This window comes from Lepidochelys olivacea (genome assembly GCF_965140295.1).
Source record: "Lepidochelys olivacea isolate rLepOli2 genome assembly, chromosome: 5".
In the NCBI taxonomy this organism is placed as follows: domain Eukaryota; kingdom Metazoa; phylum Chordata; order Testudines; family Cheloniidae; genus Lepidochelys; species Lepidochelys olivacea.
The window spans coordinates 25,863,203-25,880,194 of record NC_140415.1 but is presented as its reverse complement, the minus strand read 5'-3'; the positions used below and the strand labels follow the sequence as shown (position 1 = coordinate 25,880,194).

General features: G+C 42.7%; 1 protein-coding gene across 4 annotated transcripts in view; it reads left to right on the top strand.

The window, feature by feature from the left end:
- NADK2 (NAD kinase 2, mitochondrial) overlaps positions 1-16,992 on the top strand; it is a 63,686-nt gene that overhangs the window by 24,838 nt on the left and 21,856 nt on the right. For all 4 annotated transcript variants that reach the window (XM_084628467.1, XM_084628468.1, XM_084628470.1 and 1 more), the window contains exons 5-7: positions 11,282-11,365; positions 14,822-14,958; positions 16,235-16,313. In XM_084628467.1, coding sequence (XP_084484593.1) covers positions 11,282-11,365; positions 14,822-14,958; positions 16,235-16,313 — 300 coding nt within the window. The remainder of the gene's footprint in view (positions 1-11,281; positions 11,366-14,821; positions 14,959-16,234; positions 16,314-16,992) is intronic.

Below are 16,992 nucleotides of genomic sequence, written 5' to 3'. Positions count from 1 at the left end.
ATGAGAGGTGGAGCCCCTGTAGCATTTGCTTCAGTTAGCCAGTGTCTCTAAAACTTTTAGTATATAGTTAGCAGTGGTTAGTAGTATAGTTAGTTAGAAAGTTTCAGTTTTTAGTAGCTAGCCTGGATGATTTTGGTGTAGAAAAAATTCCCAGGTTTTAAGCTGTATGCCACATGCAGGGCTGTCATCCTTGTCACAGGTAGGCGGAATTGCTGCTTGATTTGTCTTGGGGAGGGCCATGTGAGGGACAGATGCTCTATTGTATCTCCTTCCCCACCATAACTGAAAAATAGAGGGCTCCCCTCATGAAAGAGGTGATGTGTCTGCATTAGAATTGAGCTCTGGTTGTGCGGCCGGGGACTCAGAATCAGACAGAAATGACCCTCCAGCTCCTTCTGATTCAAAATGCAAGTCTAGTGACAAATGTCATGCTTCATCTTTCCTGTCAGCTTCCTCGAAACAATGCAGGCATTCTGATGCTGATGAGCTTGAAGTCTTGGACTTCCCCAGAAAATTTCTGGGAAGGCCTCTAATACCAGTTTGAGATACACTCGTCCTGTCTGAGGCTGCACTTCTGACTTGGCACCTTCAGGGCTGTTGAGGCCCCGTATCTTTATCTGTGGTGGATTCTTAGTCCTCCTTTCACCCATTTCAGTCTGTCTTGGCTCCATCAGCACCATCCGCTTCACTGACATGCTTACCTGAGGTGCCTTCCACTGTGTAGGCCGTCTTGTCTTCTCGGAGTGTGTGTGGGGGTCCTCCTTTGTTTTCCATACTAGACTCTCCTCTGGTGCAACCAGTGTCAGCTCCCTCATGCACCTGGCACCCTTGGCTCCATCTGTTAGTCATCTCTCCGACCAATTAGGCTGGCACCAATCATTTTGTCTGCATTCCCTCCACCCTAACCCTTGCTTCCTTCGGACCTTAATGTGTCTCCTATACTTGGGTCATGTAGAACATCAAGGGGAACTGCTCCTCCATACTCTGAGGATGTTTGTTTTTTCTTCCAACTCTGAAAGAGGAGCCTGTCTAATCCTCAAGGTTGTTTAGGTTATCTTACAGGTCTTGTTCTACTACAAGACCTCAGGGTCAGCACTGGTCTTCCTATAAGGAAATCCTAGCATGGGGTCTCCCACTGTGGATGGCTTAACTCGTGCAGAATCTTCCAGGACTTACTGGTCCAAGAGACTGTAGACGTCCATCACAGTCACACTCTAGGAGGAAGTCTCCTACTTCCTAACTGAGGAAAATTTCTGCTCGGTATCCTGCTACTATCCTTCAATCCACTGAACTGGACCTGTGGAGAAGGAATTAACAGAGGAGCCCTTAGATCTTCCTCCCCATGTTTTTCCATCTTCACCAGATAAGGCAATCACTTCAGAGTCCTGCCCTCCCGCGATTTCTTCCTGGAGGAATTCAAGTCTTTTGGGACCTCATGAAGAAGGTGGCCTCCTCTTTAGGGATGCAGGCAGAACTTGTGCAAGAGAATCCACATACTTTCCTAGATGTTTTACAGTCTCCTGCACCAGGAAGAGTTGTCCCATCACTGAAGTCTTACTACAGCTGGTGAAAACTCTCTAGCAGACTCTGGCCTTTATACCTCCTTTGGCAAAGCAAGTGAACAGATGATACAAAGTCCCTCCTGATTTTGACTGTTTCTTTATTCATCCAGTTGATGATTTTTTGGTGATCGCAGCTGCTAATGACTATTCCAGTCAATCTCACCCAATCACTCCCAAGGATAAGGAATTTAAGAAGCTGGAGTTATACATCCAAAAGGTTTATTGCACCATCACTCTTCAAATGAGCCTCACTAACTCTCGGGCTCTTTTGTCAAAATATTATTTTAATAATTACTTTGCAATTTCCAAATTTGCTGACAGGTTGCCAGAGGAATATAAAGAACAGTTTCTAGCTCTGATTTCTGAGGAGCGTATTATAGTTTGTACATCCCTTCAGGCAGCCATGCCACTGATACAGCTTTGTGTTCTGTAGCCACTGCAGTCATCATGCAGCATGCTTCCTGGCTGTGGCCTTCGGGCATTCCAGGGGAGCTTCAGAACACAATAGGGGACTTACCTTTGCAGGGTTCTGAACTCTTTTCTGCTGAATCAGATGACGCTGTATGCACACTGAAGGACTCTTGCATAATACTTTGTTCGTTAAGAGTTTATACTCTGGTTACAAAGAGGAAACAGTTTAGGCCCCAGTCTTACTCCAAACCCTATTTCCAACAGAAGTCACAATATGCCTCTAAGAGAAAGTCAAGATCTCTTTGATGTCTCCAACCATTTTCATCGGAAGGAGGCCCTTCTTACCAGACAGTTTCATCCTCCAAGCAGTCATTTTGACTTCTTGCTCAAGGACAACACACCAGCTATATTTGCTCCCTTTTGGATCATGCTTACCCTTCTTTCACTGTGCTTGGGAAAGCATCATATCAGAAAAGTGGGTGCTCAGTACAGTGAAGGAGGAATATATTATCCAATTTACCTGAGCCCCACCTCCCTCCATGTCTCCGTCTCTTCCCCACGCCCCATCCCTTTTCAGGGACACTTCTCACGAGACTGTATTACTTCAAGAACTACAATCTCTTCTAGAATTGGGAGTGATAGAAGTTCCTCACCAACACAGAGGAAAAGGCTTCTATTCCTGGTATATGTGCACAGTCACTTAAAGGAGAAAAAAACATTTGCCTATATAGTAACTGTTCTTCAAGATCTGTTGAGCACATATACATTCCATGACCCTCTCACATACTTTGGACATTACATACAGTGGTGTGAAGGAACAGAGAGGGGGGTGGCAGCCATATCCCTTTTATGCCCTCGCCTGATAGGACTAGTTGTCCAGTGGTACTGCTGGCAAAAGTCTCCAACTCAAGTGCATTGGGCACACTTATACCTGTAGGGGAATGTATTTGTGCACAATGCATCTCGAAGAACAACAGTTACTCTGCAGGTATGTAACAGTTTTATTTAGGATTTTAATTTGTCTCCTAATTTTGAAAATCTTGGTCTCTGTCTCGTAAATCATATAGAGTAATCTGGAGTATAAATTTGCATCTCTCTGCCACCAATGAACTATGGTTAAACCCGTCTTATGAATGAATGTTGGGTGTGTTACGAATTACACCTGGTAGGACACGCACACCAATGCTGCGAATTACACCTGGTAGGTCGCGCACAGTTCGAATCTAGGCTGAGGCACAGAAACAAAGTCCACAACTGCAGAGTTCCCAAAAAACACTAAGTTTATTACGCTCGAGCGTGGTGCCCCCCTGCTAGCCGGGGGGGACCCTGAATACAGATTATACAAAGGTTATATATTTTTTAGCAAAGCATGTTGCCCTCGTGCATCGGAAACCTTAGCCAATAAACAAACCCTTGTCTTATCTACCACCTATCCCTGCTTGGTGCATTCCTCGTGCTATACCAGTATGTTAATTACACAGCATGGTCCTAAAGCCATGCATCAGTAACTTTTATTATCAGAATGGGAGGCCTCACATCAAGGCCAAGAGACAGGGAGTTAGACTGACAAAAACCAGATACTGGGAGTCAACGCAGGCTGGAGACGAGGAGGATTTTCACAGGGATTCAGTATCTAAGGATCACTCCTCCTGGTGTATGATGTGCTGGCATTTAAACAATGGTGGGCCCCAAACCAAAATGGACTCACATGTGCTAACTTTTCCTTAACAGGTGCATGAATTTGCCCACCTCCCTCCCCATGTGGACCTTTTCCCTTGAAAAAAGAAAAGAGGGGATGGAGACATATTTTAGATCTAATACTTTTAAGCAACTTTGTGAAAGCACAGAAGTTTGGGGTGCCTCTTGTAGGAATAAGAAAAGGAGTACTTGTGGCACCTTAGAGACAAATTTATTTGAGCATAAGCTTTTGTGAGCTACAGCTCACTTCATTGGATGCATTCTATCATTGGGTCCAGGGGATTGGTTTTCAGACCTTGATCTTCAGGATGCATATTTTCACATTGCAATTCACTCCTCTCACAAGAGATGCCTTTGCTTTCTGGTCAGGCAGGACCACTTCCAATATAGGTACTCCTATTCAGATTTTTCTCTGCTCTGAAAGTATTCTCAAAGGTTCTGGCAGTGGGCACTGCCTGTCTTAGTTGAAAGGCAATGATAATTTTACCATACCTTGATGACTGGCTATCAAGGACCAGTCTTACAAAGTTTGTTTTTCTGTAAAGATAGCCTTAGCCTTTTTCCTCAGGCTTGGTCTCCAGTTCATCAACAAAAAGTCCATGCTGACTTAGGGGCATCCTTAGATGCAGTATCAGCAAGATTTTACATCCCCACAGAAAGATTCATGACTATCATACCTCGTTGCAAAGATTCAGATAAGCCAGCAAACTTTGGCAAGAAACTGTCTCCAACTCTTGGGACATATGGGAGCTTGTACAATTGTAACACATTATGCAAGGTTACACCTTTGCTGCTTCCAGGGGTGGCTCAGAACAGTTTATTCATGGAACAGAGTCTGGATAGGTTGATATTAGTCCGTCATCAAGTATGAGACTTCCTCACTTGATGGAAGGACCCTCATAACATCTGTGTGGGTGTTCCCTTTATCCAACAATTACCATAACGACAGATGCATCTCTGTTGGGAGGAGGGCGCACCTAGGGACACATACCATTCAGGGAAGATGGTCTATTCAAAAAGTGCATTTGTACATCAACCTTTTGGAGCTGAGGGCAGCTAGGAATGCCTGTATTCACTTTCTTCCAGTTATCAGAAATAAATCTATCAAGATCATGACAGACAACATAGCTTGCATGTTTTACATCAATCCACAAGGGAGAGTGAGATCCTCTTCTCTTTGTGCAGAAGCAATAAAGCTCTGGAACTGGTGTATAGTCAGTCACATCCTCATTATGGCGACGTGTCTTCCAGACCTACAAAACAGCAAAGTAGATGCTCTCAGCAGACTCTTTTCCTAAGATTACAAGTGAGAGTTGGATTCTTGACCTCTGTCACATCTTTCTGGCCTTGGTGTTTCCAGAGTTGAGCCTTTTTGCCACTGCCACCAACAGGAAGTTGAGATAGTATTGTTCAAGAGGGGGGCTTGGCCTTCATTCATTGGGAAAATCTTTTCTCATTCCATGGATGAGGAGCCTTCTGTATGCATTTCGCCCAATGCTTCTAATATTAAAAGTGATGAACAAGATCAAGCAAGACAAGGTCATACTAATAGTTCCAATGTGCCCAAGACCATTCTGGTATCCTTACCTCGTTCACCTGGCTGTTTGTTGGGTAGTAAGTCTTCCGACCATTCCTCATCTCCTCTTTCAAGATGCTGGTCAGACCTTCCACCCCAATTTAGGAATTCTTCAGGGCTTGGCTACTCCATGGTTTGTAGAAATAGAAACTTCCTGTTCCACAGAGGTACAACAGGTGTTAAACAGTAGGAAAGGATCCATGTGAAATATTTAGCTCCAAAAGTGGAAGAGATTGAACCATTGGTGTGACCAGCATTGCCTTTCCTCCATTCATTCTTCCCTCTTGGCTTTTCTTGACTGCTTTCTGAAATTGAAAGTCAGGATTATCTGTGAGTTTTATCAGAGTCCACTTGGTGGGAATGACTGTTGTAGCCCAGTTGAGGGATTTTCTGTTTTCACTCATCCCATGACATTGAGGTTTATCAAGAGATTGAAGAACTATTTCCCTCAGATTAAAGAATCCATTCCTGTATGGGATCTAAACTTGGTACTTTAGGTGTCCTATAAGACCTCCCTTTGAACCAATGGCTCCCTGTTACTTCCTTAACCTTTCCATGAAGATAGTCGCCAAAAAGGCCATCACCTCTACCTAAAGAGTCATGGAATAGGGGGTCTAATAGTGTGCTCCCTCCACTCCATTTACAGTATTTTTCAAGTATGAGGTTTTGTTACGTCCACATCTTAAATTCTTTCTTAAGGTGTTCTCTGAATTTCACATCAGCCTGGTCATCATTCTCCTAGTCTTCTTTTTTCTGAAACCGCATCAGACCAGGGAGGACATTGCAAGGGTGTTAGCCTTCTGTCTGGACAGAACCAAGCTGTTTTGGAAATCTCCCATCCTGTTCATATCAATTGTTGACAGAGCCAAAGGGACCACGGTTTCCACTGAGAGACTCACCAGTTGGATTTCTGTATGCATTATTTCTTGTTATGAATCTGCTGATATACAGTCTCCTCCTACCATGTATAGCCCATTCCACAAAATATCTATCTTTCTCTTTCTCTCTCTCTCTCTGTCATTACTCAAACATGTTCCTATTGTGGAGATTTTCAAGGCTGCAACTTGGACTTTGATACACACCATCGCCAATTATTACATGGTGGTCCATTCTTCTAGATCAGATACTACCCTTGGAAATCCGGTCTTGTCTTCGATCTTGAACTCAGCTCCAAAGCTCCTACCCCTGGCTGAGGGTACTGCTCGGTAGTCACATGAAGTTAAGCACCCAAAGGGGCAGTACTCGAAGGAGAGATTTACTTCATTCAATAACTGGAGTTCTTAAAGATGTGTCCCTATGGTTGCTCCACCACCTGTGCTGCCTCCCATCTATTTTGGAGTTTCCTCTAGGGACTTTGCAATGGAGAAGGAACTGAGGGTGGTTCGCCTGCACAGCCCTATATCACCTCAGTGCTGGCAATGAGGATGTGTACAGCAAGCACATGCACGGGCCAATGGGCACTGCTACTGAAAATCTCCAATCAAATGCATGGATGCATGCACATCTGAAGTGAAGCACCTAGAGGAGAACACCTCTCAAAGAACTCCAGTTACTGCACAAGGTGAGTTAACCTCTTCTTCTGTGGTCTGTTTAGAAGTGTGCATATGCCAGATGGTGAAACTGATGAGGTTCATACCTGCTATAGTGTACAGACAGCACTGGAGATCTGTTCAGCTCCCAGAAAGAAAGAAGGGGTTGAAAAACTTTGGTCTGCTATCAACAGGCTTCCCAAAAGTACCTGACCTATTAGTATGTGTTAGGGGTAGCCAACCGGCGGCTCTGGAGCTGCATGTGGTTCTTCAGAAGATAATATGCGGCTCCTGTTAGGAGCCAACTCTGAGGGGGGGGAATGGTGGGTGTTCAGCAGCCCTATCAGCCCTTCAGTGCCTCCTGTCTGCTGGCAGCCGCCCCCCCCACCCCCCATCAGTGCCTTCTGCTCCCTCCCCATGCCTTCTGCCCTCCACGATCAGCTGTTTCGCAGCATTGAAGAGGCTCTGGGGGGGGAGGAGCGAGGATGCAGTGTCCATCCCCCAGCGCCACCTCCTTCCTCTATGCCTCCTGCCCGCTGTGATCAGCTGTTTTGCGGCTAACAGGAGGCTCTGGGAAGGGGAGGAAAGAGGACACGGCTCACCTGGGGAAGGGGGTGGAATGGGACAGAGGTGGGGCAGGGGCAGGAAGAGGTGGGGTCGGGGTAGGGACTTGGTGAAAGGAGTGGAGTGGGAGGCGGGGTTTGGGGCAGAGCCCATGCCTGTGTCTCCTTGAATAAAGCACACAGTGACTAGCTGGTGTGGAAATTTTTAATGAAAATTTTTCTTACGCCATCTAACAATGGAAGGCAAGTGCAAATGGAAAATAAAGTACACAGATGAAAATTGAGGCTTCCAACAGGAGTGGGAGAATAAGTACTTTTTTGGTGAACGTACTGGTAAGACCGTGTGTCATCTTTGCCAGACGTGTGTATCTCAGTTCAAATCTTCAAACTTGCAGCGTCATTTTGCTTCTAGCCATGCATGTGTGGATCAAGAATTCCCACAAGGTTCTGAACTCTGCACTTTAAAACTGAAAACTTGGAAAAAGCAAACACGTGTAGAAGCCCAGTTCTTCACCAGATTTGCCAGCTGATCGCAGACTATAACGTTAGCCTCCTATTATGTGGCTGTCAAATAGCCCATGCAAAAAAGCCCTACTCTGAAGGCGAGTTTATAAAACCATGCCTTACTGATACGATTTCAATCCTGTCACCAGAGAATGAGAATCTAAGGAAGGAAATTCCTGGCCTACAGCTTTCATGCCACATAATAGAAAGCAGAATCTCCAACTTGAATAGTGACATCAAATCACAACTGCACTTGCAACTTCAGCAGTGTGAGTATTTGAGCATCACTTTGGATGAGTCATGTGATGTACAGGATAAACCTCAATTATCAGTATTTTCCCGGACTGCGTCTGATGACTCTGTAAGGGAAAAACTCCTTGATATCGTGCCACTAAAGGATAGAACTCGTGGATGAGATCTAAAGGAGGCATTGATGATGATAGTTGCGAAACACCACTTCCCTTTACAGAAGCTCACTGCCATTGCAACGGATGGGGCTCTGCCCATATGGGGATCTGTGAATGTATTAGTATGACGAGAGCTTTCCTGAACTTTAGACATTTCACTGTAATATTCTTCGGGAGCAATGGTATCTAAAAATCTCAAATTTGATCACATCATGAAACCTGTCTTGCACATTGTGAATTTCATTTGCTCAAATGCACTCAATCACAGACTATTTCAAACTCTAATTGAAGAACTGGATGAAGACAACTTCCTTGCCGATTTGCCATTTCACTGCGCAGTTCGATGGCTCTCGAGAGGTAAAGTTGTTTCTTGTTTTTTCAAGCTCCTGGAACCAGTCATATTGTTTATGGAGGAGAAGCACAGAATACACCCTGAGCTTACAGAAACTGGGTGTGTTCTAGATTTGGCATTTCTTGCAGACATGCTGCTGCATTTGGATAAGCTAAATGTAGATTTACAAGGAAAATTCCAGTTGCTGTCTGATCTAGTGCAAAGCGTATTTGTGTTCATGAACAAACTGCAGTTGTTTCACAGACAAATGGTTGAGGGAGCGCTGACGCACTTTTTCCCTCAATGTAACAACTTCAAGCCAGATCAAAAGAGGATGCAGCCGAACCCCTAAAACGGAGCGCAACTAGGTATGCGAGCATGATTAAAGATCTTAAGGACACTTTTGAGGAAAGATTCCAAGATTTGCAGCGGAAAAGATCTCAGATCAGATTTCTGATTGACCCTTTTAGTACTGAAGCAGATTGTTTGGAGCCCCCTTTAGTCACTGATGAAGAAACATCCCGGAAGGAAATAATAAAACTTTTGGAAGATGGCAGATGGAAATCTGCTCAGAAGACAGAGGGGACCCTTAATTTCTGGAAATCTGTACCAAAGGATAAATACCCCAACATGAGAGATGCAGCCCTAAAATTAGTCTTGATGTTTGCCTCGACCTATCTTTGTGAGTCTGTTTTCTCAACATTCAAACATGTGAAATACAAACACTGATCCATTTTGACAGACAGCCACTTAAGAGAACTGCTGTGTGTGCGCACAGGTGAACACAAACCAAACTTCAAGGGAATTGTTGAAAGCAGTGATTGCCAGAAGTCCCACTAAGTAAAAAGTTAAGACAAATTGTTATTGTTAACGATACATTATAAATGCATAATAAGTATACCTTATCAAATTATATGATTGTGCATATATATAGATATCTATACGCACACGTACGTACGTTCCTCCTCTGCCTCGGTGGGTCCTGCGCTTATTGGCGGATTGCCTTAGAGATTCACGGCAGCCCTCAGTTTGGCCACTCTTGCTAGTGGCTCAAACCTGCTGTCCACTCAGCTAACCTCATCACTGGCCAGCGTGGGGGAAATGGAGAACAATCTCTGCAATCTCTGTGTCCCACCTAGTGGGTCGGGGACAGGGCAGATCCCTTTCCAATTTAGATCTTCCCTTCTGGTGTTTCTCCCAGACCAGGTTAAACTCCTCCTGTGTCCGATCAGGGGATGGGGGGGTACCCGGGCCCACCCTCTACACCGGGTTCCAGCCCAGGGCCCTGTGGATAGCAGCTTTCCACAATGTTCCCTGTATCAGCTGCGTGACAGCTACAACTCTCTGGGCTACTTCCCCATCGCCTCCCCCCAGCACCTTCTTTATCCTCACTGCAGGATCTTCCTCCTGAAGCCTGATCACTCTTGAACTCTTCACTCCTCCAGCAGCACACCTTCTCACTTCCTGCTCCTGGTGCACCACCCTACTAACTGATGGAAGGTCCTTTTTAAACCAGGTGTCCTGATTAGCCTGCCTGCCATAATTAATCTAGAAAGTTCTTAATTAGCTCCAGGTGTCTTGATTAGCTTGCCTGTCTTAACTGGTTCTGGCAGGTTCCTGATTGCTTTAGGGCAGCCCCTGCTCTGGTCACTCAGGGAACAGAAAACTGTTCACCCAGTGGCCTGTATATTTGCCTTCTACCAGACTCCAGTATCCCACTGGTCTGGGTCTGTCTCACAATATATAATCATTACATATTACTGTGGCGCTTCAGCAGTGTACATTGGTAAATTCTGGTTCTTTCTCAGGCTCGGGTTGGGCACCCCTGTTATATATGTACTCATGTGGCCCCCTGTCAGCATATTATCAGAATGCCTCACAAACAGTTTAATCTCAACAACCCCTATGAGTAGGGAAACAGTCTCTCCATTTACAGAAACACAGATCAAGTGACTTGCCCATGGTCATAGTATGCTTGTGTAAGTAAATCCTTTTCCTCATTTCACATAAAATATTTGGTAGCCTAAGGCATTCTGCTCTTTTGCACACTCTTAGTCAGAGCTGCCATGGCAGAAAACAAAAACAAAACAAATACTTTTCATATGCCAGTTCAGATTGAGGGCAGAGAAATACTGCTTAGCTGTCAGTTTTTAAAAAACATGTTTGAATATAGTACTGGTGAAAAGTGGTTCGACAGCCTTCGAGACTGAAGTCTGGTAGCCCCAGAGCAGGTACATATCAGGCAGTGCAAGTTTGCCCACACTTCTTCCATTGTGCCTCAGTCCTGTTCTTCAGGGATAATTGCGTAGGTCTGTTTCTCTGCTGTGTAATTGTTTGCTTCTTTGCAAGAATTGCCAGCAGGATTGCCTAGGTGTACTAGTTGTGATTTTGAATGTATACAACTTGTTTGTTGAGATGAGTCATATTCTGTTTTCACATAGGCTACCAAATAGCCATCTGATAGCAGTAACTGCCAGTAGCATCCTTGTCTGGATTTGACTCATCTACCTACAGGTGAAGGGCTCTATAACCCATTGCCATGGAATAATGCCGAACTTCCTAGTGAGAGAGATTACAACTGCTTTTAGGAAATGAAAATCTAACTTTGCTTTAATGTAGCTAGCAGAGCACTCCCAAAAGGGTCCTATTCTCACTGCTTTGACTGCCAGCTCAGTTGTTCTGTCTTCTTTTCACTTTTAGATCTGAGGGCCATTTGTGTTTGCCTGTACGATATACACACTCCTTTCCAGAAGCATTACAGAAGTTTTATCGTGGTGAGTTCAGGTAGGATTCTATCATCTTTGTTTTTACAAAATATATTTCCGAAGGAAAGCATGTGTAATGATGGCAGTTGTACAAATAAGAGAATAAAATTTAATAAAATAAATGCATTAAATCGTGAACTGAATTTTGAGGCTTAACATCTTGAAGGATGACCATGAGCCGTGGTGAAGACATTGAACTGGGGTTCGGGAGACCTAGGTTCAGTTTCGAACTCTACCAGAAACTTATGATGTGCCCTTGGGCAAATCACTTAAACTCCCTATCTTGGTTCCCCATTTGTAAAATAATACTTCCGTCACAGGATTGTTGTGAAAATAAATTCATTAATGCTCGTGAGGCACTCAGTGCAACTATAGGGCCATATTCGTATCTAGAGGGATAGAAAGGTAACTAATTCCAACATTATACAAATTGCATAGTTAATCAAAGCTAATGTGAGGGTCTTGCAATTGTTAATAGAGTGGCTTAGGCACAAAGTAAAATGGGGGAAGCATTTTAGTGCTAATGCTAGCTTGTTAGCTATAGCTACTAGACACTTGTACAAGAACTGATGAGCAGGTAACTAAAACTAAGCATGATCTTATTGCAGTTTACATTAGAGGGCAAGCTCTAACTGGAATGAACAATGCTATGAAACAGGATAAGAATTGTTCCCTTGTACATACCAAATTTGAGGCAGAAAAGGGACAAAAGGGACAAAATATTTGTGGAATTTTAATATACCCTAAAACATAATTTGTATGTTAATGTTTTTGCTCAAAAAGAAAAGTAGTACTTGTGGCACCTTAGAGGTGCCACAAAGTACCCCTTTTCTTTTTGTGAATACAGACTAACACGGCTGTTACTCTGAAACCTGAGTTTTTGCTCAAGAAATTTTACTAGTTATGAAAATAAATCTCATAGTTGCGATGTATTATTGTAATGTATTGTAATTGTATCTAGGAGGGCTAGACATAGAGCCTTTTGTACTAGGAACTTTACATGTTAATATTTGGTGCATTTTATTTACTGTCATAGACAAATTCAGTTTGTAGTTGGATTATAACGTAAACTAGATCTATGGCATGGCAGAGTTGACATGTAGCATCGTGACTGAAACAAACTAATATGGTCAGTTTATCAAGACTAGGTATGAATAACTAGATGATTCGATCTGCATGGGTAAATGGAGTATCACTTCAACACTGGTAATTCCATTCGTACTCTGACCTGGTCTGTAGTGAGGAAGCTTTCTAAACTTTGCACCATTTTAAGTGGTTCAGTTCTACTGGTGTTAATATTGGAGTCCTGGTGTGGATGGCCTTCATGCTGCTGCAACAATTGATCAGACCTGGTCACAGCAATGTTTAGATGACCTGGTGTTAAAAAGTTATTGCAGCTTGTAGACTTGTATGCTAGTGCTCTGGAATTGATGTTAACTCTGGAACTAAACCTATTGTGATGAGGCTTTAGCCTCTCCACAGGTAAGATTCCAGCTTGGCTTTTGTTATAAGCCCAATTTTGCCCTCTCCTGCAATCTAAAATCCTCCAAGTTGTTATACTAGATCTTGTCTAAGAGAGAACTTTTCTATCAATTCTGAAGGAAATGGTACAAGAGATTCTTGAATTGTCACTCTAAAAATACAAGTGATTGCTGGAGTCCAATATCGCATTTAATATCTAAAAAGCTATTTTGGCTCACCTCAGGAGGTGGCTTACATTTATTTTTTTAATTTTCTTTGTCTGAATCCTGTACCTGTTGGACCCATGGTAACTTAGACACATATCTTTACAAGTGGAATAGTGCCAGTAAGACTCCCGATCTGTCCTCCTCCCCCCCACACCTAGTCTGTCTCCTTACCCAGCCAGTCCAATACCCCACCCACTCGTTTAATCTCCTTGCCCAACTAGTCCCAGCCTCCACTTCCCACATCCCTTGGCTCCTAGTTCTAGTTTCTCTTCTCCAGTGCCAGTCTCACCAGACTTCATGTCTCAATCAACTCCTTTTCCTCACCCCTGATCTGGCTTCTGTCCTGTCTGCATTCGAATCAGGTGTCATGTTGCCTGGATGTCACGGGGGAAGAGTGCGGGGATGGACGACACAGAAGAGAGGCTCCCTGCTCTCCCTTCCAGTGTATGGCCCTGGTCCAGAGCTGCCCTTAAAGACAGGGAAAGTCTGGCTTCGTCTTTGTAGCCGTGGGTTGGAGGGAGCATGTTCAATCTGATCAGAGCTAGGAGCTGTGAGAGGTTCAAGCACATTCAGTGAGGATGAAATCTTTGGGGATTTTAGGTGTTAAAGTATAACAAGTCTCCACTGATCATGTGTGACTTGCAGTTTTTCAGAAGCTTATAACTTGGCCAAATTTACATGGATTTTCATGGGGGACAGCAGAAGGCACATCCATGACAGAAAAGGATACCACGTGACAAATTCAGCATTCCTTCTCCAAAACATGGGGGTATTAGAACCGCTCAAAGAAAAGGTCACTAGAATTTTTTAATGTGGGCAAAACGTATTTTCCCCTAATCTCTCGCACAGAAACCTCTGAACAATTTTGGCTGGAAATTTCTCCCAAAATTCTACTGGAGGCAGACACCTGGCACGTAAAATTTCAGTCAGATGATTAGTTTATAAAGCAGGGTCTTGTAATGGGAAGTGTGGGGCAACCTTAATAGTTTGGTGCCACCAGCCCCACCTACAGCACATAGTTCAGTGGGATGGTATAAAGGTTCCATGAGCGCATTCACTTATGTGCTGTCGTGTATTTTTTCATGTCTGGGTCCTTTATTGTTTTATTTTGTTCCTCAAACAAGTTGAGCAGTCTTGTTTGAGGAACAAAATAAAACAATAAAGGATTTTATTTCAATCTGTAGTCTCTTTTTTTTAAGCCTATCCTTAGAGCCTTCTGAGTGAGGGATGTTGTGATTTGATAAGCAAACTGTTTGCTGCTAAATTGCCGTACCTAATTCTCATCACCACCAAGTGGGTGGCACTGTGTTTCAATTATCTGTTTGTAACTGCTGCAAATATTCAGGCTTTCTGCTCAAAACTGGAGAAGAAACTGCTGTAGTTTCTTCCAGGTAAAATAGGAAAGAGTGAGGAGGAATTATTTCTTTTCTACTCTGGGGAATAGACAGAATGTTGCAGCAATTTGGGGGGGAAAAAAGGGAAGGACATGTAAGTAGCGTTCTTCTTTGAGTGCTGGTCCCTATCTGTATTCCACTGTGGGTATGCCCAGACATAGAGAATTTGTCAATCAGCATTTAACAAAACAGAAATGGATGTGAAATACATGTTTGTATCAGTTCTGTAATGAATTTGAATTATAATTGATAGATTTGGTGGTTGAAATTGGTAAGCTTTTTAAACTGACTTATGAATTTGGACGTCTCCTGCCTTTTTAAAAAAAAATTGCTCTATCTGATGAATGGTTTGACTGCTCCAACACTGGTACCAGTCTCTTTTCCTTTTCTAAGGTGGCAGTGGCGGCAACGAATTCGGATGTATCTTGAAGGAACTGGTATTAACCCTACCCCTGTAGATTTGCATGAACAGCAGTTAAGCCAGGAGCAGCACAGCAGGGCCCTCGTTAATGGAAGATTTCATGATCAAAGTAGGTTGAAGCTGATACTAATGAATGTAATCAACAAAACTTAGCAGTGATCACTTGAATGGTCAGTTGTGTAATAAAATAACTCAAATACTTTCCTGATGAACTCTTTCTAAATGGACAACCTATTCTAAATTCTCAATTACTGAGGGACAGTCTTCACTCATTGATATATTTTGCTTTCCGCCACCAACTCTCTGAATAACATTTTTCATGAGTAGTGTACCCAAAGACTTGGATTCTAAATATCTAAACTGTATTCTTAAATTCATTCACCTAAATTTGGGTTATTACTGATTATGCACTATATGCATCTTATAACTTTAAAAACAAACCTTGTATTTGTGGATAATCTAAGCACTGTACCCAGATGTACAAACACTCTTTTCTCAACCTGTATATTATATAATTTTAACATTAGCTTTAATAATTTTTGGGGGGAATGTAGTTATTATAGGCTGGTAAAATTGTCATAAATGTAGCAGCACAAGCTCATGGAGATGGGGTTTGGTCCGTTAGATCAGGACCCAAACTTGGAGCAGGGACTCTGTCTTGAGTGTTGAAATATGTCTACCTGTCACTATGTACGTGTGACCTTCTAAAATTGTTCATATATATTCGTTGACTGTCTATCTTAAAAATTTCATCACTGGTCTCTGGAAACTTGGCTAGATGGACCACTGCTACATTCCAGTATAGCTCTACCTGTTCATAGATTCTAAGGCCAGAAGGGACCACTGTGATCATCTAGTCTGACCTCCTGCATGATACAGTCCATAGAATTTCCCTGAAATATTTCAAGTTTGAAATAGAGCATATCTTTTAGGAAAATATCCGTTCTTGATTTAAAAATTGCCAGTGATAGAGAATTCATCACAACCCTAGGTAAGTTGTTCTAGTGGTTAATTACCCTAACTATGAAGAGAAGAATTCAGTTTGCCTGGTCATCCACTTGTCTTTTGACATGACACAGTCAAAACTTACTTTTTTCATTCTCAGATTCATATGTCCAAACTGGCTTTTCTCAGCTTTCCTGGAAGAAGTCTGTCTGAGTAGAGACCAAGCCTGAAAAGTCTGTCAGAAAAATGAACTCTTCAGAAAAACTATGAACAACTGAATAGATATTAAGAGTGCATAAGTTCACATTCTTAATTATAATCAGTTACTGCTTTTTTTAATGGATTGAGAAAATTTTGAGAATTCTGTTTTTAGAAATGTAATTTAAAACTCGCCCCACTAATTCATGTTTTAGTAACTGTCATTTGCCCAATACCTGCAGAATCTGAAGTTTCTGGACCACATCTTTTGCCAGTGAGAGCACTAAATGAAGTCTTCATTGGAGAGTCTCTCTCATCCAGGTACACTTAACTTCTGCATTGTTAAACATTGAGGTGTGACACAGTCTGAATTTGTTTTCATTTAAATATCAATTTTATGAAAATTCAGCAGGTAATCTTTGTGTTTGTTGCCATATTTCTTTTCAGCCTATGAATATTAGACTTTCATCGGTTACAAAAATAGATATTTGCTAAGATGTGGGAGAACAGTTGAGTGACATACCTCTATTCCTGATCGTTGTCCTACCTCTCTAGCCAATCCTTCAGATCTGTTCTTCCTCTCCTTGTGCCTGTGGGGTCCCACAGGGCCTTGTCCTGGATTCTCTTGTTGCTTTATACCCTTCCTTTTGGTGGTTTCATGTTCTCACCTGCCTTCAATTGCCATTTTTATGATGACTTGATCTACCTGTCCATTCCTAACTTACTGAGATATGAGACTGGATAGAGATCTGTCCAACATCTCCTCCTAGATGTCTTGTCATAACGTTAACATGGTCAAAACCAAACTTCTGATCTTTATTTCCACAATCTCCATCACTAGCAACATTACCATTCTCCCTGTCATTCAAACGTTTGTGTCCTAGGAGAATATCTGAATTTTCACTCCCTTCCCCTACAAAACCAATCAGTATCCAAAGCTTGGTGCTGCTTGCTCCAAGATATCTAATTACTTTTTGTCCCTAGGTTTAAAATTCTTGTT